Genomic DNA, 22,873 nt, shown 5'->3' on the forward strand with positions numbered 1-22,873 from the left:
TGCGTTCCAAGAGTCTGCATGTGCAGAGGTGGGGGAACGTGGGAGAGGGAGCGTGCCAGTGTCATAGTGGTTGAGGCTCTCCCCGGGGCCTGGACCCGAAGTAGAACTCAGCATGGCAAGGTGAAGTTACAGAGGGGCAGAAACCAAGAGTGTGGCAGAGGAGGATGCTGGTCTGCTGAGAGGAAAATCGAATGGACAAGTAGAGAGACACACAGATGTTAGGAAAGAAGGAGGGAGGGAGTGACTGACGTCCGTCCTGTGACATAAGTTTCCCTTCATGTGGGCTAACAGGACTGGTTTTCTGTTTCCTGTACCCAAAAGATCTTTGTGGAGGATACTTAGGAATCAGGATGAAGAATGAACATTGCATTTTGTAAATCAGACCATTTTTATACTTCTAGTATTTTTATTTCTTATTTGCCTTTTGTTCCCTGTTAACAGTTACTATGAGTCTTTTGAATTCTAATTTTAAAAGTCTACATTTAGACCTTAAAGTCTAAATCTTGACTCAGCTGTCCTAAGGAAAACCAAGGGAAGGAGTCTTCCGGGGGAGTCTTGTGGACCCACGACAGCAATAATGAGGTGACAAGCCTGCGAGGAGGGGACATTCAGAGGTACAGAGTCCTCCCTCCTTGACCAGCTCCTGCCCAACCTCAGCCTCGCCTTCCACTGCTTGTTTTTGATGGGGTGGCCACTTCTTTTAGAGCCTCATTTCCTCGCTACAACACGAGGAGGTGCAACCAGGAGCTGCCTAAGGCCCCAGTGTTCTGTGATGCCCAGGGGTTGTAGAGGGGACACTGGAATCCAGTGAGAACCCCAAATGCCATGAGAGGAATCAGTTTCCCAGCCAGCCAAGAATTGGCACCTCCTGCTTTTCCTTTTCCTGAAACACAGGTCTCATCTCCATCTACCTCTGTCTCTACCCTTTCCTGCCCCACTGCCTCTCTCTCTATGCACCAAGACCATTTGGTAAAGAAACGATCGGAGGGAACCACCCAGACGAGGAAGCCAGGCAGCAGAAATCAAAAGCAATTTCAGCTGGATACATGGATTTCCCTTTTGGCCCCTTTTTACGCCTGGCTCAGATTTATTTTGTTCCTCTCATTCTGCTGGTGGATGCATAATCTCAGTACATGTTGTCATTTCATTACTGGTCATCCCACCTAATTGGAACCCGAGGCTGGAAGGGAGCGGGGGCTCATCCAGTCTGATGGCCCAATATTCATTTATTGGATTGTCTTCTGAGTACAGAGCGGATCACTGAATTACAGGACTCCGGGGCTGGCAGAGCCCTGATAAATCATCCACTGTGCCCCCCCCCACCCCCATAATTTACAGATGGCAGCACTTACATGGAGAGGTTAAGCAACTTGCCTAAGGTCACATGGAGAGCTAAGGCCAGTTTGCAAGACAGCCTGTCACCAGTTCTGTGCTTTCCACTCCACCCTGTGGCTGAAGGAGGGTGAAGATGATTGATTAGTTTGTATGAGCATTAAACGAAGGAAAACACATTTCCCTTACATGCTCCAAATTAATAAGGACCCCAGGTGGAAAAAAAGACTAATAGCAAAGACATTTTTAGAAAGTGGAATTAGAAAGCCTGGAGGTAAACTATTTCCTGCAAATGGTGATCACATAAGGAAACCGTGGGGAAAAAGGTTCTTTTTGAGGGAAAAGAGTCTTTCTTGAATTGTTTTTCCTTTCCTGCTACATTTGTTTTTTAATCCATGTTCTCATCAGCACACACACTATTCTGCTGCCATTTTCCTTTCCCTTGACGTATGTATCACCCTATTTTCATATTCTGCTATAAACCTTGGTATACACAGCTTTCAAAACAGCTATTTTTAATGCACGATGACACACCAAGCTTTGGATCCCCCAATAAAATTGACCGGGGACATCTGGCACTAAAACGCTTACATTTCCTCCTTGGAGAGGCCTGCTATTCATTTGCTACCTTTAAAAAGTGACACAGGAATGAAAGTAGGTTGACATTTTGGAAAAAGAAAACAATGACGAAGAAAACTTATTTTCCTATTTCAAGTTAACATCTTCAAGATAGATCATTTGACATTGAGAGTTGGCATTTGTCGCAACTGGTTATTTTCATCTATTTGACTCTACCTATAGACAAGTCAACTTTGCAGTCTGAGGAATAGGAAAAGGCGGTGTGCCAGTAGATTCATCTATTAATTTTTCTTCACAGGAATAGAAAATAGTATGAAATGTGTTATTGAAATTTCATTCTAAAAATACAAATATTAGAGGTTCTTATGAAAAGTAAAGCATTTCTGTTGACTTCTTTTAATTGATCAAAAATAAATACGCGAGTTGTCTCTGATATAACAACATCAGTTACAATACTGCTCCGGGAAATCCTCAGGAGATGTTGGGAGGGTCTGGAGACCCCCGGATGTTGTCAGGCATGAATGTTTATACTTTTCAGGAGGAGCAAAGAAGCTGTGACAGTTGCTTTTGCGCAGAGGCACCAAGGTCTCTGCCAGTTTCCACTCGCAAGGTTCAACTGCAGGTCGATGTTGTGCCCGACTGTCGTGTGTGAAAAGTGAGACAACTCTCCTGCCCTGAATGGTTCTTGGTCAAAAGTCGACCTATTATTTGAGATTTGTGTTTGCTTGATCTCTTCATTGTTTGTCAATCTTTGTGTATCGGTTTTAGGGAGAAACCTATTCGTATCTGAAATAAGATTGACTTATTATGCCAAATAAGAGAAAAGGTGGAGAGTGGATGTCGATATGAACCCTTAATTTCTCCCCTCACTGAAATACGAAAATGGATTGGGGACAGTGAGCTGGGTGCTCAACTGGGCAACGGGAACTGCTCGCCTCCCCACCCTGTCTCCCCATTGCCTGGCGAGCTTTTGCAGTCTCAGTGCAAAGGCCTTACGTTATCTGGAGAAAGCAAGAGTTCAACCTAAAGCACCATGTTGTCTAGGCCTCTTACCTCTAGGTGGATAGATGAGAGTGCAGGGTGTAGCCCCTCAAACAAAGGCTGTAATAGTCAGGGTGGAAAGGGGGCCACCTTGATCTAAAGAGAAAACTGATGATGAGAGAGGTGAAGGCCTAGCTCAAGGTCACACAGCTGAGCTGACTTCAACCCAGAGTTCCTAATTCCCAAATAAATGTGTTCTCTACCGACCTCAAGTGTACAAATGCCATTCGCTTACAAGTGTTTATTAACCTGTCCTACCCGTCTGGAAGTCTCAGATTTCTTAAATGGCGCCTGGATTGCTTCAGTTTCTTTCATTTACATTCGTATTAGGGAAGAGAATAAATTTCGGCCCTCGGATGTGTTGGCATTCTTTGTGACACAAAGTTAAGCATGCGACAACATCACTTGGTTTCTGAATTCTGAATAGCCTTACCCATACTGCACCACACCCATCAGTGGGCCGGCAGGGCCAATGTCAAGAGCTTGGGCGATGTCAGCCAGGAACTGCTTCTGGATTCGGAATCGGCGTTTGCCAACGCTCGTGCTCCCGTCGATTAAAAACGACAAGTCAACTTTGCAGTCTGAGGAATGGAAAAGGGCTCTGTTATTCTGGTCATCTCTCATTGCATTCCCCTGTGCATTCTCTTGCTCCCCTCTTGCTCCACCAGAGTCCCCCTGAGATTCCAATGGAAAGAAAGTACAAAGAAGTAGCAAGATGCAGGGTATATTCGTTTATGTATATCCATAATGGATTCCCAGCAGGCATGAAGGTCCCGGACACATGGACTAGTACTCCTTTACCATGACTGTTTTAAAATTTGCCGTGGATCTAAGTGCCACATGAACACCGTGAGGCTGCTCTGGGGCTTCTGTTCCCTGCACTGCACGATGCATTTCTTCCATGTGCCTGGAGGCTTCCCATTCCCCAGCAAGGGAAGCTGGGTAGGCAGCAAGCATTTTTGTGATGAGAAATATTTACTAAAGAGTGATACTACAGAATTGGCAGATTAAGGAAAAAAGCTATGTCTGTGAATGTGCCACTTTATCTTGCTGTGGTTCATGGCGATCCGAACCAGAGGAGTAGGCTGTGACAGGGACCTCTGTGGGCCCAGCTGGCCCCACTCCATTTGGAGTTCATCAGCTCATTAGCGGAGCTTGCAAACTTTTACTTCCTGTCTGCCTGGACAGTACCTGCTGACTCTTCCTGTTCAGCTGGCTTCTCCTTGCTGCCCCCAAACTACCCGTGCCCAAACCTGATCCTTGATATGAGGATTGAAAGAAGCAAATAAATCAACAAGCGGACTTGAAAGATGCCACTAAACCTGGGATAAAGCAAAAGAGAAGCAAAACGGCTTCATGGCTTCTCAGCTGGTTGTACCCCAAACCGCCTACTCCTTCTTTCCTTGGTCCGGGCTTACAATGTGAATTTTTACCAGCAGGTGGCAGTGGTGGTCTTCAGGGCTTGCTGCCCACTGGCACCTAGGGTTTGCTGGAAATGCGACTCCCAGGCTCCACCCAGACCTACAGAACCAGCCTGGCATCTTAACGAGATCTCCAGGTGATTCATGGGCACATTAAAGTTTGAGAACTTCTGAAGAGGGGTTTTCCTTCCAGATGTTAGCAGAGTAGTTCAACGTGCCTTTTCAAATGAACCCTTTTGGGGGAATAACTATTAATTAGATTAAGAGCCAAAGGGGATTTTCTTTTTAAGTGGGTAAAGTACAATGCATGGGATTTTTGTAGCTTCTGTTTTGGTTCTTCATAGGCCATTTTTTCTCCTTATTTCTTACATCTTGAACTGTGTTCAGGATGGGCACGTTCATTTCATAGCGAGGTTTTAAGAAAGTGGGGTGTTTTTCTATTTGCTTAGTTCTCCTCACTCGCTAGCCTGATGACTGATATTGAGGTCACCTTTGCTCCCCCTTTCCCAGTGTTTTCATGACAATGGTTCCATCTGAGGGCATGGGCTCAATGCGACCTAGTGGCTTTCTCCTCTTGAGGTGACACCATGCTGATCTGAAGATGGCAACATCAATACCACAGAGTAGGATTAGGTTATGAAATGTTTAGCGTGGGAGACTTATTATAGTCACAGAGGACTGAGGTTGGAGTGCAAGGAAGAAAAGGTGAGATAGATCGTCTACAGGAATCAATTTACCAATTTTCTTAATTGCTTTAGTTTTCTCCGACAAGGTACAATTTTACAGGTTAATGCTTTGTGTTGGCCGATGCATTCATTAGGCCAGTGTTTCTTCACCCCGGATAAGTATCAGAGTCACTTATGCAGCTTCAACAAATAAAGGTGCATGGGAATCACTCTGGACTGTGCTTCTCAAGGGTAAATATGCAAAGGGATCACTTCATTCACTCGGTCTGGGATGCAGCCTGAGAGTCTGCATTTCTAACAAGCTCCCAGGTGATGTCCATATTTCTGGTTCTTTAATTTTTAAAAATGTTTCCAGGCGATTCTCACACACAGCCGGGCTGAGACTCACAGCCCATTTGGTGGCTGGCTGGCAGTGAATTTCTGGGGCAATTTGCATGCTCTCTCCTTGGCTTGCACACCCACCTCCCCCGTGGTTTTCCTCTTTTTCTCAGGTCCCTCCTCTCTGCTATCCTCAGGTGGCTTCTCCTCAACTGGTTTAATGTTCAAACTTTTCAGGTTTCAGTCTTCTGTTTCTTCTTACACTATCCTGTCTATTTAGTCACAGTTTCTGCCCCCAGTGGTTTCGAACCATAGCTCATCGTCTTCTAACTCTAAATTTCCGGCTGAGCTGTTCTTTCTGAATGTTAGATCTGGCTAGTCAACTCTCTATTAAACCGAATGTCTTGCAGATGAGGAGAGACATAAACGATCTCCCTCTCCGACCCTGGTCTGTTCACCGTGGTCCCGTTGACAGTGACATCGACCCCAGTTTCTCAAATCATTTTTAACTGCTCCCTCTCTTGTACTTCCACCTCCAACCCTCTAGATTCTTCCCTCTTTATATCTCTTGGATCTGCCTATTTCTCTCTTTGTCCACCTCCAACCCTGAGCTCTGTCTACCATTGTCTCCACTGGACCACTGTCCCTGCTGGCCAGCCAGGCTTCTTTCTTCATTGGCTCTTGTGTCCCCATTCCATTCCACCCTGTTGCCATAGTGATGGCTTAAAAATCCGATCCTCTCCCCTTCATGCACACAGAGCATTTAAATTCTTCAAAACCTTCCTTTTCTCCTTAGAACAAAGTGACAGAAGAGAGGAGATAAATAGATCCAGGGTAGGAGAGAGGCAGGTTTGGGTGGGAGTGAGTGGGTAGAGAGGAGAGTGAGCAGATCAGATGTCAGAGCCATTCTGATCCAAGTAAGTTGTCAATTAACTTACTTGGATCTCCCTGGGATACTGGCTCCAAAGACTGTGTGCTTAATTCTTCTTTTGGAACAAATCCTGGAAAGAGCAGTAAAACTTTTGGTGACTTACAAGAACAGGAAGCATCTGGCCTTACCCCGGGGATGGGGACATAAAGGGTATTCACGCCCAGCTCAGGGGGCCTGGCTTACCGATAACTATGCTCATCTCCACACCACCCCCATCTTAAGACATTAGAATAAATATTTACTGACAACCTACTAAAGATACATTACTTTGCTGGTTCTCAGGGGGATCTGAAGTCATAAGACTTGAGTTCTGTCCACTACTGCTGTTAGCTTATTCTAGTTGAGCCTTAGTTTCCTTGTTTGAAAACCTTAAGCACTTGGCCAGTGTCATTTATCCCTCTGTAAAATTCTGAAAATCTCAAGGTCAGGGCATGTGCGTCGCTCATCATATAAACCTTCCTGTGTCCAGTACATACAAGCCCTCAGTTGATATTTGGCGATTGAGTCAGTGAACAAAGATGAGTGGGACAAAAGGAGGGGTTGGATGTAGCAGAGGGGAAGAGAGAGGATATAAGTAACTCAAACAAACAAGAGGGTCTAAAAATGCAACCCCTCTGAGATTAGAGGTGAAGATGCAAAAGAGTGTTGTGCTTTCAGAGGCTGTGTGTGAGAGTTGAATTTCAGCCTGGGGTTTTCTTTAGAGGCCATTTACATGAGAGCTAAGATCACAAATACATCGTTTAAGGAATTAAAGGTGTAAATAAGAATCCGTTTAGGCTGGGTAAGGACCATGAGCTTTGCACGCAGAGGGAAACTTGCAGAGTGTCCCCGTTTTGGGGATGCCCAGAAGCACCCTCCAAGAGTCTCGGGAAGTGAAGGAAGGTGCTGGGGGCTCAGCGTGGCTTGACTGCACTGAGCTTTCTCTTGGCTTGTTAGCTTTTTCAATTTGCAAAGCACATAATTTCATCTTCCCATTAAAGGTCAGTTTGCTAATCCCACTTACTCACATTACTGAAAAAATTTACTTTGGGGGTGTAAAGGCATGTGTCAGCCTGGAGCCTCTGAGGGAACTTGCCCTAGGCTCCATGTTGCGGGGAGGGGAAGAAATGCGAATGCAGAGGCCCAGTCCTCTCCTCTATCTCTGTCTCTCACCTGCCAGCGAAATCTGCCCTTGCACCAAGAGCCAGAAGACTGTGTTTGTTGTTGGGGTTTCAAACCCTTAACGCAGTAATCAGCAAACAACACTCATTTGGGTGAAGGGAAAATCTGAATACCATTTGCAAAGAAGGAGGGGGATATAGAAGGAAATCAAAGCCTCTCTAGATGAAGTGAGGGTCTAAACCCATGTTGGGGGCAGGGAACTCTCCCCGTACTGGCTCTGTATTTGCTTTTCCCTTTTGTTATCCACTGTGTTCCCTTCATCACTGTGTGGCCACACATCACTGTGTGGCCTCCCTGTGGGGGTTCCAACGTGTGCCCTTTGCGTGATCATTAGATCCTAACATGGAAAATGAAAACTCTTAGGAAGGCTGCTTGGCTTCTGCGCCCCCAGCTGGATGCTTAGGCTCCCCTGGTTTTGTAATCCTGTGAATCTTGATCCAGTCATGGAACGGGCTGTTTAATTACCTGCATCTAAGAGGACGGATCCAGGCTTCCACAAGTCCGTTTCCCCTGATTTTCAAAATTGAAAAGAAACAAACTTGTTATTTAGATAAAACCAGGAGAGGCTATCAAGTGAACCCCCAGGATGGTAAGAACGTTTTCCAGTTGTTGCAGGGAGTTCAGTAAAGGGACACGCAACCAGATTTATGAATGAAGCAACCTGAAGTGCATGGGGTTTTCTCATTTAAAGGTCTCAAAGCCAAAGACAAAAAAAACACTTTCGCCTTTTTCTTTCTTTCACTGTATGGCAAGCATCACGGAATAGTAGTAATCATGGGATTTGAAGGGACCTAAAAGGTCATTCAATCCAAACCAACCCCACCTCCCAGCATGCTTCTACAAATTCCCTACCAAAGTGAGTGGGTGGCTAGTGCTTGAATACCTCCAGAGACAGAGAACTCATTACATACACAACCAAAGTAGTACATTCCATTCCTTCTTGAACGACTGAGACTTTGAGAAAAATTTTCATTTTATTGATCTGAAATCTTCATCCATACACTCATCAAGCACCCATATATGCACACCATCACTCTAGGTATATCTGTCTCCTCCACCCATCTGTTTATGTTTTCTTCCTTGGAACTACATAAAAGAAATTTGGCCCCTTCAGGGGGCAAGCCGTCCACTCATGTCTTGAGGCTCATTTTCTCACGGTGCGCCTCAAGCAGAAGAAAGCAAAGTGGCACCTGACATTCTATGTGCAATAAAATGGTTAATGCCCCTTCCCCCCAATGGGTATTGATAAAGTAGAAAGGATAGTTGGATTATTATCCAATAGTCCCTCACCTCTTTGGGGTGGGGGAATCATGGCTGGGAGGGACTCAGAGGCCATACAGACATGCTAGGAAGCCTCCTAAGGACCCCAAACTGGCTGTTTCTCTCCCTCCCTCCCTGCCTCCCCGCCCCACAACCTGCCCCCCGCCCACACCCCCAGCTCAGAAAGCTGAAAGCCAAGGGCATGATCCACGCTACCATTTCTTAAAGGACCATCTGCTTTGCTCCATGCTGGAATTATTAACACACTCAAAAGACGTGATATTTTTCTTCCCACGATTAAGATGCCAAGCTTTTCTGAAAGGCACCCTGTGCTCTTGCACATTCTGATTTAATGCTCAGAGCTGAGTTTAATTTAGCTCAGCCATTCACCAGGTGTATGACCTTGAACAAGTCGCATGCCCTCGTGAACCTTAATTCCTTTGTGAATAACATTAGCAGATTGGGTGAGATGATCGCCAAGTTCAAAATATGTATGATTTATATGTTGAAACATTCTGCTTCTTTAGCCTTATAACTCTGTTGCCACCTACTGGTAAAAAAAATATGCACTTTGCCCTTTCCCTATAAAAAGGGTGTTGGTGACGTCTCAGTTTTTGCCTAAGACTTTCAGCATCCTTGAATGTCAGGAAGAATTAGGATGCTCGGTGTTCTCTTACTCAGGCAGCAGACTGACAGTTCCCTTTTATCCTGTTCTGGAAGCCTGGCCTTCTATTAGTGCCATTTTCATTTGTTTGGCACAAGTTTGGACCAAATCTCTTTTACCCAAAAGCTGAAGGCTGAAAAATATTTCCACAGCTGAGCCTTGATGTTTTTGGACTTGGTAGTGATGAGAAAGAAGTAAATTTGTGAGAACATTTGTATTCTGGTGTTGAGGAGCAATGGGTGGTGTAGGAAAAAGAAGAAGTTAGAAGACCTGTCTGGTGTCTACCAAACACTAGCTGGGGGTTCAGGAGACTTGCCTGCCTTCTCTGAGCTTAAGTTTTGTCCTCTGTGAAGCTGATGTCATAAAGATTTGTGCTGCTCTGCCTCACATGGAGGTAAATGAGTATAAAATCACTCTGAAGCATATAAGGCATTCCTGATAAACAGGGAATTATTTTGGGGACAATCCCTGCTTGGTCATCCACAGATACAGTCAGAAGCTAAGAGAGGAATTGGTTCGGAACGATTTCCATGGTAAAAGTGTGGAAACAATTAAGTGTCACACACTGACCAAGCTCTTTACATAGTTAAGTCACAACAACCCCGAGAGTTAGGTACCACTATGGTCCCTTTTTACAAGCAAGGAAACTGATGCCCGGGGAGTGGCAGAGCTGCACTGAAGCCCAGCAGGCCGACTGTAGAGCTTGCATGTCACCTCTGTCTGCCTATCACACACAGGAAGCCATTGGTGCTTTAGCGTCTCAGGGTAGTTGGTTAGGCTGTTGCAAAGCACACTACCTGTACCTGTAATGTGAGGGCCTGGAACCATCCTTGCTCTAAGACCCCCGTGACGATCTTTGCACTGGTTATAGCTCCTTCTATTCCCTGCACACCTGGGAATCCGAAGTGGGAGCTGCAACATATGGCCCTTAGGACGCTAAAGTTTTATGGGACAGAAGTCCAGGGGGCCCTTCAGCTTTCTGGTTTCTCCCCAATGAATCCACTGGGGTGCAGTTTTTAGGAGGAGGTGGCCGTCTGAGAGGCCACTAGGGAAATCTCTCCATGTCCCTTCCTTTGGCCTGGCTTCCTGCCTCGAGGGCTGCACATTTCCCTTGGAGAACTTCCTCTTGCTGTGATGAAACAGGAAGCACTCAGACAGCAGCGACAGCTTTGCTGCAGCCCGATCACCATGCCTGCAGCCCATCACACAGGGGTGTCAGAGGAGGCTGAGGGCGGTCTGACATCCTGGGCAGGAGCCATCACCCCGGCAAAGCACTGACAGGCCCAGATTTACAAATGGGTCACCCTCCACATCCTGGGGTGGGATATTTGGTTGGGATCTGGCAGCCTTTTCTCATGGAAACAACATTAACTCCATGGTTAGATTTCCAGGCCAGTGAAGCTTATTTGTTCAAAAAGAGCTCATGGTACCGTGAAGCCAGACAGCAAAAGGAAGGTTCAAAGTAAAAGTCACAGAGTGCTAATTTAAATCATCAGGAGTACACCACTCTTCCCTCCTCCCAGGATTACAGCAGAAGAAGCCATATTAGCACAGGTAGCCCTGCCCCACTTACAGGGCCCTGGTAGGAGGCGGGGCAAGGTCAGGCAGTGGGGGGCCTGCTTTATGTACATGTGTGATTGGCTTCCCTTCATCTGCAGGAGTGAAGGGCTTTTGTGAAGGGTCGGAGGTCTGAGCAACCTGGGGCTGGGAGAGGCCCTAACTCAAGGGCTCTCTGGGACTTTTGGGGGAGGGTCTGAGTTTCTCAGAGCAAAGTTGCAATGATGATGGCAGAGGGAGAGGACCAGCAGAAATGGGTAGGATTGGAGGGTAAAAAATGAGCTGGGAGGATCTGCGTGGGTCAATGAGATAGTGTAACTATTGGGAACATGAAGGTCATGAAGAAATGGACTCCGTTGGAGCTAGAGAACCAGAAGTGATAAGGTTAGAAAAAGGAAATTTGGTCGCATGCTGGAAACAATGTTAGGTTGTTGGGCTCCTAAAAAAATAGGAGCTGGAGATCAGGTACCGTGCCTTGTTGCCAATCAGCCCTCGAGCCGTGTCTGATTCGAGTAGTGTGTTCACACTTTATCCTGGGATGGGCAAGCTGGGAGCATAGGCTGCCCAGGTCAGAGGCCTCTCAAGCAGACCCAAACCCATCAGAGCCCCCTTGGGTGTCTGGACTGGCAGAAACTTTCTCTTTGACACAGTGGGAACACACAAAGCCAAGAGACATTTTCTAAAGGTTAAAACAACTGTGCCTGCCCCCAAACTCAGGTGACCTGGAGTTGAGCTGCAGAGGCCGGCAGTGTGTGTGGGGGAATGTGAGCAGCAGGCAGCCTGCCCAGGCTGACATGCACTCCGGCAGGTTCCCGGAAAGCAGTTCCTGGAGCGTCCTGCCTTTGGATACCTGAGGGGTTTCCACAGGGTCAGCTGATCTTCATGCGGCCAGCAGTCTGCTTTCTTCCCTTACTTTGCCCCCTGATGAAAGTACCCCTAGTTCAGATTTTCCTTGGAAGTCAGCCGAGCTCTCTGTGGTTGGCTCTGCTTTTGGGGGTTGCAGAGGAGGCAAAGATCCTGGCCAAGGGGACGAGAGGAAGGACTGCCCCATGTTTGGCTGCCTGAACAGTCCCTTGGGCCTGCTAAGGCCTAAAATGGCCTGGAGTCCTTGCCCTGCCCAGTGATCTGTTTCTGAAGCCCTTTGTCCAGACAACAGCATGCACGTTGGCAAAAGTGCAATCGTGAAGCTCTTAGAAGCTGCTAGCCCTGTCCAGGGCACCCTATGGGGCCCCTATTCTGATCTGGTATCAAAGCAAAACAGGACCTACAATCTCTAGGAATCTTTTAACGTGGAGGACAGATAGGTATCCCCCAGCCAGAGAAACACCTGAACTCTTCTCCATGGAGGTCTGGGACCCCATCTTAGTGCCCTGCAGCTGCAAAGGGAATTGTGTATTTCTATCGAGTCTACCAGCTCAGGGCCCAGATTTCTGGAATGCAACTAAGCTCGCGTGTTTTCCCTTGCTAATCACGGCAGGTCTCAACAGCACCACAGAGAAGAGAACTTGCTGCATCCCTTTGCATTTCCAGTGCGTGGGACAAACCTTTAAGGAGCACACACAGAAGTGAAGAAAGGGGAGCCAGAAAGTGTCAGAATTCACAGGAGAATTCCCGGGGGAGGGAGAATGTATTTCTATCCCCCATATCGTGGAAGTACCCAAGCAAAATCAGCTTTGCCCTTTCCTGGGAAATGATAAACATTTCTCTCTTTTACCCTAGTTCCTCAAGCATGAACCCCAGAGAGTATCCCTTTTCAGGTTTATAAGAGCCTAGTTACTGAATACTTGGGAATTTCTATCACAACCTCCACAAAATTGCCTCTAGGGAATGGCAATGAGTGAAAGCTTTGCTTATTTAAAGGCTTCCTTGCTTTTCCTTACAAGTTGGGCCCTTGAGCGGTATCTCTTGTTGGCATAACTGGTTTAATGCTCTCTGTCCAAATCTAAATCAAATGGCAAGGCTTAGGAAAGACAAACCCCATGTAAACAAGCTTAACTCTCATCAGAAACTAGAATGGTGAGTTTAGGTTCTTACCTGGGCTGGCGTGGGGGCTCTTTTGGCTGCTTGCGTAGGCGATGGTGGCCCAGAGATCTGTAATAACATTTGACTGGTCAGAGCATGAATTTTAATCTAACTGTTCTGTTCCTTTCCATGATCTAACCTAATAAGACATCACCAAGGTCAGAACCAAGGTAACGTTTTGGGTGGTCTGAACCTGCGCCAGAGGATGCATTGAAATGGGATTTTTTTTTTTTTAAAGGGGGGATTTAACTCAAAACACTGAGTGAAAATTCCTGGTAATAATAACCCCTATAGTTCCCTTCTTTTACTAAAATGCTGTATTTCTTTATACTTCATTATTCTTATAATAATTCTCCTCAACTGTGCCGCTCCTGAGGAGGTTAAAGTAATCCTTCAATAGAAATGTCATTTAACATTTCGCAATTTGCTTAAACTGTGTTAAGATGGTATTGATGCAAACAGCATTAGCTTTCAGTCATTTTTAAAGGTACGCAATGGGTTATCCGTAATTACTCTGGGCAACTTCCCTGAAGCAAGGTTTTAAAGGGAGGAGGGAGATCCTATAAAGAGAGATGCAAAGTGCCTTTGAGGGGAATGGGGGCCACGTGAAAACCAGCTGAGGGAAGGAACCAAGTTTCATAGAGGGAAAGAGATAAGAGGTCCTGGAAAACCCTGTTTCTCTTGCAACTAAATCTATCTACTGTCAACTTTTTATTCCCTTTGTCTTTGTTCCCATCATTTGGACACAAACTCAAAATAGCTTTATTTTCTCTCTAATTGTAGACAACGCATACTCACTGTAGAAATATACACTGAGTGGATAGGAAGAAATTACCTGCAGTGCAATCCCCCTATCCTGGTATGTAATCTATACTGGTATACAATTTTGGCCTACAGTGTTTTATCCCTTTTTCTATACTATGTTCTCACGTACAGCACACAATTACAAACGTGAGATTGGTAGCTCTGCTGTGTTGTAGCCTGCTTTTTGACCTCACAATCTGTCACAGGCCAATCTTTTCCTGTCAGTGAGAGCACATAGTCAGCAAAATTTTAATAGCTGTGTAGTAACCTCTTTAACTGTTCTGATGATGGACAATTGAATTGTCTCCATTTAGTTTTCTATTATGAAGAACATCTGTGTCCAGACTTCTTTTCACCCTTGCTTAGTAATTACCTTAGGATATATTCTTGGAAATGCAAATTCTGGGCCATTTCTCCACACTCTTGCCAAAGCTAATTAATAAATTGATAATTGTATGATCAATTTCCAATGTGAATTGGTGAAAATTGACATCTTGTTGCTTAATTTGGCATTTATTTTATTCCTGGTGAGGTTGAACATCTTTTGTTATATCTATTGGCGATTTATAGTTCTTCTACCGTGGCTTGCCTGGTCATGACCTTCTCCCATTTTTCCTTTGGAATGTTTGTCTTACTATTTGTAAGACTAGATTTTAAGAACAAAACCTTCTCTGAACACTGTTAGGAAATTAAACTTTCTGAGATGAGGTAAATGTTGGTGAAAAGGGAAATTGCATGAGGAAGGGACGGACAGTTATGGATGCTGGTCCCAGGTTTCACCACTTCCTCCTCGGCAGCTGCCCTTGGTCAGAGGGTGGGGTGGTGTAGAAAGGTGAGTGATCACCATGCCTTGCCACTAGGCGGTGCTCTGCTCCCCATCCTGGTCTATCCTGCCTTGTGGACATCGTTCATCTGTTAGATCAGCTGAGGCAACCATAACACTTCCTCAAATGAACCTGACCCAGAGAACAATGCCCTGCAAAGCCACTCCACCTTGTAGGCTCGTGGTGGATTCAGCTGACCCTGCAGCTGTGCCTGGTGGGATTGTCCATTTTTTCCAGAACACTTTCCTCAGCATATCTATGATTATGGTTCTCCAGGCTGCCCCTTCTGGCCCTGGGATGTAGCTCTGTGGCCTCCTAGTTCCCGCTGGTACCAATGTAGTCCTTGGTCTCTCCTATGAAGGACAGTGTCACTCCAGCCCCGTGAGAGGCCTTTGCCATTCTGGATATTGGCTCCTTCACCCCCAGCCTTGACTTGTTCCTTAATATCTTATTAGCTTTGCACATTCCTGGGTCAGTTAAGGGGCCATGATGAGGCCTTGGTGTCCAGCCCCATCCTTCATGTATCCTTCCACCTGCATCAGCTCCTTTTCTTGGGCTGGGAGAGCCCTTGTCTTTTCCTTCTACGGTGATTCTACTCTCTACCGGACTCCCGTCCAAGTTCCTATGCCCTATCTGAGAGGCAGTTCTTTACCTCAGTATAGAGTGCAGATGACTCATAGACCTCAAACGCAGGTTGCTCCTGTTCCAGCTACACACTTTTCAGGCGTTCTAAGCTGACAGGACCTGCTGCAGGGATCTTGGTGGGATGTGTTCACCAATGTAGCCCAAGATCCTAAAATGGTGACTGACACAGAGTAGGCACTCAATAAATATTAGTCGAATGAATAAATAAATTAGGTTTCACTTGGACACCCCCATCCGTAGCCACTGGTAAAATCTTTTGACTATAGTCACATATGTAAGAGAAAAAAGCTCTCCTGATAAATGCAGTAACAATAACTCACTTGTCTCTCAGCTCTAGGAGAGCTACTCTAATAATTGGCAGAATATTTTCAGCTCATTTGAAGAATAAAAGGACTTATCTGCATACTAAATATTATTTACTAAATATTATTTAATATAGTTGGGCTAAAATGTCACAGCAAATATCTATAGCCATCTAATGCCTATTAAGGTAGACATTCATGAAAGGAGGTTGGTTGTTACCCAGAGTGGGGGGAGGGAGGGACTAGGGGGACGTAGTGAGTGACTTCATGGGTATAGGGTTTCTTTTTGGGGTGATGAATTAAATGTGGGGATGGTTGCACAACTCTGTGAACATACTAAAAGCCATTGAATTTACATTTTCAATGGATGAATTGTATGGTACGCAAAAAGCATCTCAATAAAGCAGTTATTTTAAAAAAAGACATAGGCATTCACACATCAATTTTCATTTCTCTTCATTTCTACAGAAAATCCTTTGAGTAGGCAATGCAAGTTTGTAAAACTCCCCTTTCCCTTCCTCCCTCCCCAATTTGGCTCCTTTCTTAGCAATTACAGTGTACAATGCATGGAGCGCTTGCTCTGACAGTATTTGTCTAGCAGTCTGTGGGGCAGCATGGGCGCGGGTGCTGGACCAGGATGAAGAAGGAACACTGATGGTCCGGGAGGCTGTCGTCCAAGGCCCCTGTCCCCAAGCCAGGAATAATGAAGCTGTGCCAGGTTGGGAGCCACTATTGCAAGTTGCTTGAGGTTTTCCATAAGCACAGGCCCAACTTGTAACAGGATTTCCAAGCTCCCAGTCTAGCCAAGTAAATATGCCACATGTTCAATTATATGTGTTATGTAAAAATTGATGTCCTCTAAGGAGACACCAGGAGCGAACAACTTACTCAACTGCTCAAAAATCTTTGAAAGAATCAAGGGCTCGAAAAGCCAAGAGCCTAAAATTAAGAAAAAAGAAAACTTCTGCCTAGGGGATTCCTGTCACTCAGCATCCTTCCTATTTCCTCTTTTGCTGTCAGACATAGTGTGTCTGTGTTCCTATTAGCCTGAGTTAAACAAGAATAGAATGGTGGGGAGTGTCTAATGTATTCCAGAAATCATTTTTATGGTATTTTTATTTGGAGATTGTATATCATAGCTTCTCCCTGGAGTTGTTCATTGAATAGAATAATAATAATCTCTATTTCATAGGATTGTTGGGAAGATTAAATAAAATAATGCATGCAGGGTGCCTGACACAGGGAATGTATGGACTGTGTGCATTCCATTATTATTTATTATTAGTCACAGTGGGAGCTGTGTCTAACTCCGTCTAATCTTGCCACCTTCCCATGTCAAGACGGGGCAGACCCTGCTTTTGCGATGCTTCATTAGTGCCTGGGGTGTTGGTTTATGGCACGAATGCCTCCTGCAGGGGGAGTCACAGGAGGGCCAGGCTGCTGGGGTTCAAATCCCAGCTCTGCTACTGCCCAGTTATGTGACTTGGAGCCAGTTTCCTCACTGCTCTGCTCTTTGGTTTCCTCATCTATACAATGGATTAGTCAAATTAAAAGTTATATATCTACTTGATAGGGTTGTTATGAGGATTTAATAGGTTAATATTTGTAGTATGCTTAGGAGAGTGTGTAGCAAATTGAAAGTACTTATTTGTATTTGTTAAATAAAAAGATAGCTAGAGAGCTAGCTGGACCCTGACATGGGATGGGGGGGTGGGGGTGGGTGGGAGACATGCTACGTGGCAGTGATGTTTGCAAGATGGAGGTAAAGCTAAAATCAACAAGTCCTGGGCATTTTCTCCTTGAAAGAAAAAGTGGTACCAGGTGGGAAATATTTAGGAAAAAATTGCTGAGACAGTAGTGACACTCCAATGGTGGAATTTTCCACCGCCTTGCCAAAGACCTTTAGAAATGAGGTAGATGCGTATTATCTCAGGAAGGCTTACATATAAGCTGTTTAGAAACTGGAGGTTGGATTATCAATGAGCTCTTAAGGTTGTGTTTGAGGTAGTACAGAAATTAATTCCATAAACTGGACTTTGGTAAAACCTAAACCATGACTTAAGAAGTGGATACAAGTAGTAAGACAAAAAGCAATCAGAAAAGGAATACAAATTTTAGCTATCCGGTTTTTCCTAAAGGAATTGTTTTGGTTTTGTTTGTTTCTAATTTTTGAAGACTTCCAGTTGTATATAACTTGTCACTTAAAACAAAACAAAATTCAACAGTGTTTACATAGAAATCTACTATCCCTTCAACTGAGCTTTTGTAGAAATGGGGATTTTGTAATGGGAAAGTTTCACATAATATCCTCTCTTCAAAAGTATGATAACTACAGTCCTATTACTGAATCTATTTTAAGCCCCTTCTACATGGTTTGCTTCACTCTTAGCTCAATCCTGAATTATTATTATTGGGTTCAAGTTTACTACTTAAATCTTAGAGGATACAACCACACATCCCTGGCCCAGGTCTCAGGTATCTCCCCTAACCCAGTTGAAAAGGTGGGAGATAGGAACTGATACAGGCATCCAGACGGAGCTATTACTCTAAAACCCAATCTCCACTTCATGAGCATGTGGACAAATGCAGTCTACCTACTGACCCAGCTCCCGGCTCCTGTGGCCCACAGGCTGTGGTCTGGGGCTGCTGGTGATAGAGGCTGCAGATAGGGATGGCCTTGGCAACGTAACGTGCGCGGCTCCCTCTGGGGTGGTCCCTGGTACCTGCATCAGGGTGACTGGCTGTGCAGTTGTCCCTGGAACTGATGGCTTCTGATAGGCTTTTGTGGTCTCACCTTTAAGAAAAGGAAATTACACTGATGAAACAAATAAAATAGCCGGTAAGTTCTTCAGAAGAAATGTTTGTTGAACACGAGTTATGAGCACAGAACTGTGCTGGCCACCCTGGAGAGTGAAATCCACCTGTCCTAAAAGAATGTGCAGTCTGGATGGAGCAATGAGCCAATACACAAACCAAAGATCAAATAACAATAAAGAACTTATATGACAGTTCAAACCATAGCGACAGACAAGGCAGAACATGATTAATCACCAAATTAATTTTCCAGACACTAGGAACCATGGGTCATGCACATACTTTTTTGCTGTTTCAATTAGCATTGGCCTAGGGATAGAAGGTATTCTCGGACACTCACTTTGACTTACTTTTATAGAATGTGTTCTATATTTCTAGTTTGGGGTGGTCCATGACTAGTCAACTAACTCCTCTGGGCTCCAGTTTCCTCATCTGTACAAAACGAAGTAATGGAACTAATTAGATTATAAAGATAACGTTGATTCTACTTCTAAACTGTGCTCTTCATCCATGGGCGATGATTTGGATTGCTTCCACAATTTTAAATGATTCTCAATTTGTTACAACTCTGGGTGCCCTGAGAGTATCTCTGAAGGTTTAGGGCAAGGGGGCAAGTGGTACCTACTGGGCATTGGGGATCGTGCAGAGCTGTGGGTCTGTGCCACAAGGAGATACCAAACAATCCCACAAGTGAACAACAGCCCCCCTCGCAAATGCCTGCTGGAACCTACGGGAGATAGGCCAGCTTCTAAATCTGAGCATCTGTATGTCTCTTAGGTTGCTGTCACAAATGACCACAAATCTGGTGGCTTAAAAGAACAGTAATGTATTCTCTTACAGTTCTGGAGGCTAAAAGTTGGAAATCAGTATCACTGGGCTGAACTCAAACTATTGGCAGGACTGAGCTCCCTCGGGAGGCTCTAGGGTAGAATCTGTTTCCTGCCTGTTCCATTTTCTGCTGGCTGCTGACATTCCTTGGCTTGTGGCCACACCCCTCCAATTTTTAATGCCGGCATCCTCAATTCTCTGTCTGCCCCATCTTCAGTTGACCTTCTCTTCTGCATGTGTGTGTCAGTCTCCCTCTTATAAGGATACATGAGATTGCAGTTATGGCCTACCCAGATAATTCAGGATAATCTTCCCATCTCAAAATCCTTAAGTTAATCACATCTGCAAAGCTCCTTTTGCCATGTAAGGTAACATTCACAGGTTCCAGGGATTAGGACGTGGATGTCTTTGTGGGAGGGGGAAGATTTTTCAGCCTACCACAACATCTCAGCTCTAGCCTTAACTCAGCTTAGGGTTGCTGTATCTTTGGTACACAGAACAGTAGGCCTAGGGGATCGATCTGTAATAATAAGGTGCTGCACTCTTCGTGGGAACCATCCAACTTCCTGTTTGTAGAGCATGATGGGAAAATAGTATCTACCATCGCCCCAGACCAGCCATGTTCAGATCCACTGCTCAGCACTGGCACCTGCTTGTTTCCCACCCTGACACTGTCACCTTCTGCAGCAATCACAGCATTGACTTAGGAGAGCAAGTTAGCAAACAGCAGCCAGGTATTGGGTGGGAGTTTGGCCATCTGGTCTGCTTCTGTAGGCATTAGCCTGTCAAGGCAGGAAACAGATCCCTCATTTACCCTGTTTCTTGCTAACTGTTGGTTGCCTTTAAATCTGCTTGTAGACTGTGCCAGACAAATTGCTAAAGAGCTGGCAGTGCCCTCAGGGGTTCGGCCAGTCTTCACGCCATCCTTGGTCAAAGCTGAGCCTGCGTGATTTATGACGTTTCCAAAACTTTAAAGGAATTAAGCTTTCATAACAAGTCCTAGGGAAGTTTCTAATTTCTTTAAAGTACTCTTCTGTCTTACCCCCTGGTAAATGCTACCAGGCGTTAATGCCTCTTTAGGGAGATGCAGGCCCAAGTTCAACCTACTTCGTATAGGGAAAAGCCATTTAATAGAATCACTTGCATATTTTATGAAATGGGATATAACTATTAATTTTGAGAGAAGTATATAAATAAACTGATAATACATTTTACTTGCAAATTATTAAACGACAAATACATTAAAAATAAAATTTCTACTTATAAATAGTAAATATTTTTGCCACTTTAAACTTAATTAGATACCCCAAAAATATAAAAGCATTTCTCTATAGAGACACGTGTACGCCAATGTTCATTGCAGCTTTGTTTACGGTGGCCAAGACATGGAAACAACCAAAATGTCCTTCGATAGATGAATGGATAAAGAAGTTGTGGTACATATACACAATGGAATACTATTCGGCGTTAAGGAAAGATGATATAGGAGCATTTGTGACAACATGGATGGATCTCGAGAGAATAATGCTAAGTGAAATAAGTCAGACAGAAAAAGCAGAGAACCCTATGATTTCACTGATATGTGGTATATAAACCAAAAAGAACAAGACAAACAAAGGAGAAACAAAAACTCATAGACACAGACAATAATTTAGTGGTTACCAGAGGGTAAGGGGGTGGGGGGTGGGTGATGAGGGTAAAGGGGATCAAATATATGGTGATGGAAGGAGAACTGACTCTGGGTGGTGAACACACAATGGGATTTATAGACGATATAATACAGAATTGTACACCTGAAATCTATGTAAATTTACTAACAATTGTCACCCCAATAAAATTAATAAAAAAAAACAAAAACAAAAAAAAAAACTTAATTAGATATTGAAAATCTGAATTATCTTTTTTTCAAACCATTGTCTAATTTTCAAGGTGTCTGAACAGCTCAGTCTGCCTTTGCTAATATTGATTTTCTAGAGAGCAGATGAAATATCCTGGGGACAGCCATTTTTGTTCTTGCTTAGAATACAGACGCTTTCAAACATGTCCTAAATCTGACCAACAGAACCATCTCTCTGGTCTTCCATGGTCTCCCAAAGTCTTCCAGGGGCTGGTGTTTTTTGCCTGTTCTCCTTCACGGAATAGAATTGTCTTTAGCAGAGACAGAAAACACTCTAACCTAACTGTTTCCAATTTCTTACTGAGCATAATGCCTGATGTGACCCAAAGTGAATTCTTCATGGGACCAGATTCCTTTTGAGCAATTTGAAATGAAACCAGTAAAATAGTTTCTTTGTACAACCTCAGTTACATGGAACTTTGGTCTCTTTTAAAAGATTTTCCTGGGAAAACATTTCAAAACTTCCCTTAGGCTCTTAACAGATTACTCTTTGGAGAAGGTAAAGAACAGCTCCAGATAACCAGCTTCTCAACGGCAGCAGGAGATACTCAGAACGGCCTACCCCTGGTTCATCCTTAGGATCACAGTGGAGGTGTTAAAATGCAGATTCCAGGGCCCGATTCACAGAGATTCTGACTCATTGGATCTGGGCCTGCGGAAATCTGAATTGACAACCACAGCTAGCGCCAGGCTGGACTCCTGGCTCCAGCCCTCCCCAGCCTGCCACTAACGCTTTCCGAACCTACTTCTTTTGCCGTAACATGGGGAGGGTCAGACCCACTTGCAGGGCTGTTGTCATCATTAGACACCATGTCTGTAAGGGGCCCACATGGTAGGGCTTTGCACATGGTAGGCATTTGATAAATGACAGTAGTTGACATTTATCATCATGAGATGCCTTCCCCTCCCCCAGGAAAACAATGCTTTCAGTAGGTGTCAAAGGTGAGATGACTGAAGGAAATTAAGCCAGTTTAGCAGCAATGTCTGGAGGTCAGAGTGATCAGGTTGGCTTTGGCTCTTGCCGTGCTAACTGAGGGTGACATATGAGGACAGAAAATCTAATATTCACTGAGCATCCACCATGCGCCAGACACTGTGAAGGCCTCTTTGCCTAAGCACTCATGTTTGATATTAATCACAATCCTGGAGGTCCATCCAAGTATTCTCATTTTTCGGATAAGGAACAGATTTTTCCAAGAGGTCAAGAAACGTGGCTGAGGTCACACATACAAGAGGTAGCAGAGCCAGGATTTTGGCCCACACTTGTTCGATTCCAAATTCCATATTTTTTCCTCAAAAAGGGAACGAAGGGGAAGGCAAGTCATGAGTAGCCTCAAGACTCCTACGTGTTGTTCCTATCAGAGGATGGTCTCTCTAGAGTTGTGGTGCAAGCAGTCTTAGTCTCAAGATGGCGAAGGGTGGCCTTAGTGGGTACAGGCACTGAGGGCAGGGAAGTCAAACTTATTACCATAAACTTGGGCTTGAGTTTCTTCTGGGGCAAGGACTGTGCAGCTGGCCAGGGGGAGTCCTGGGGGTGGGGTGGGGGTTGTTCCTGACACTCTTGCTCAGCAGCCTTGAATAAAAGCTTGCCCTTCTCTTGTAGCAGTGCCAGCTGCGAGTCTCCCCAGCTTCCAGCGAACTTCTATAAACCAACACTTACCTGTTTTTATAGCTCTGAGTAGCTTGAGGCTCTAGCCAAATAACAGTTGCCTGCCTACGGTTGCTTACTGCCTGGGAGGGAACAGCATTTAAATCTCAGGAATGTTCATCCTCAGCAGGAGCTGCAC

General features: G+C 44.8%; 1 protein-coding gene across 1 annotated transcript in view; it reads right to left on the bottom strand.

Annotated features, from left to right (window-relative positions):
- VIT (vitrin) overlaps positions 1 to 22,873 on the bottom strand; it is a 98,030-nt gene that overhangs the window by 18,628 nt on the left and 56,529 nt on the right. Inside the window, exons 7-11 of the mRNA XM_081068740.1 lie at positions 18,150 to 18,341; positions 12,985 to 13,041; positions 7,935 to 7,979; positions 6,316 to 6,378; positions 3,386 to 3,533 (exon numbers count right to left, since the gene is read on the bottom strand). Coding sequence (XP_080924866.1) covers positions 3,386 to 3,533; positions 6,316 to 6,378; positions 7,935 to 7,979; positions 12,985 to 13,041; positions 18,150 to 18,341 — 505 coding nt within the window. The remainder of the gene's footprint in view (positions 1 to 3,385; positions 3,534 to 6,315; positions 6,379 to 7,934; positions 7,980 to 12,984; positions 13,042 to 18,149; positions 18,342 to 22,873) is intronic.

The sequence above is a fragment of the Rhinolophus hipposideros genome (assembly GCF_964194185.1).
Source record: "Rhinolophus hipposideros genome assembly, chromosome: 12".
Taxonomy (NCBI): Eukaryota; Metazoa; Chordata; class Mammalia; order Chiroptera; family Rhinolophidae; genus Rhinolophus; species Rhinolophus hipposideros.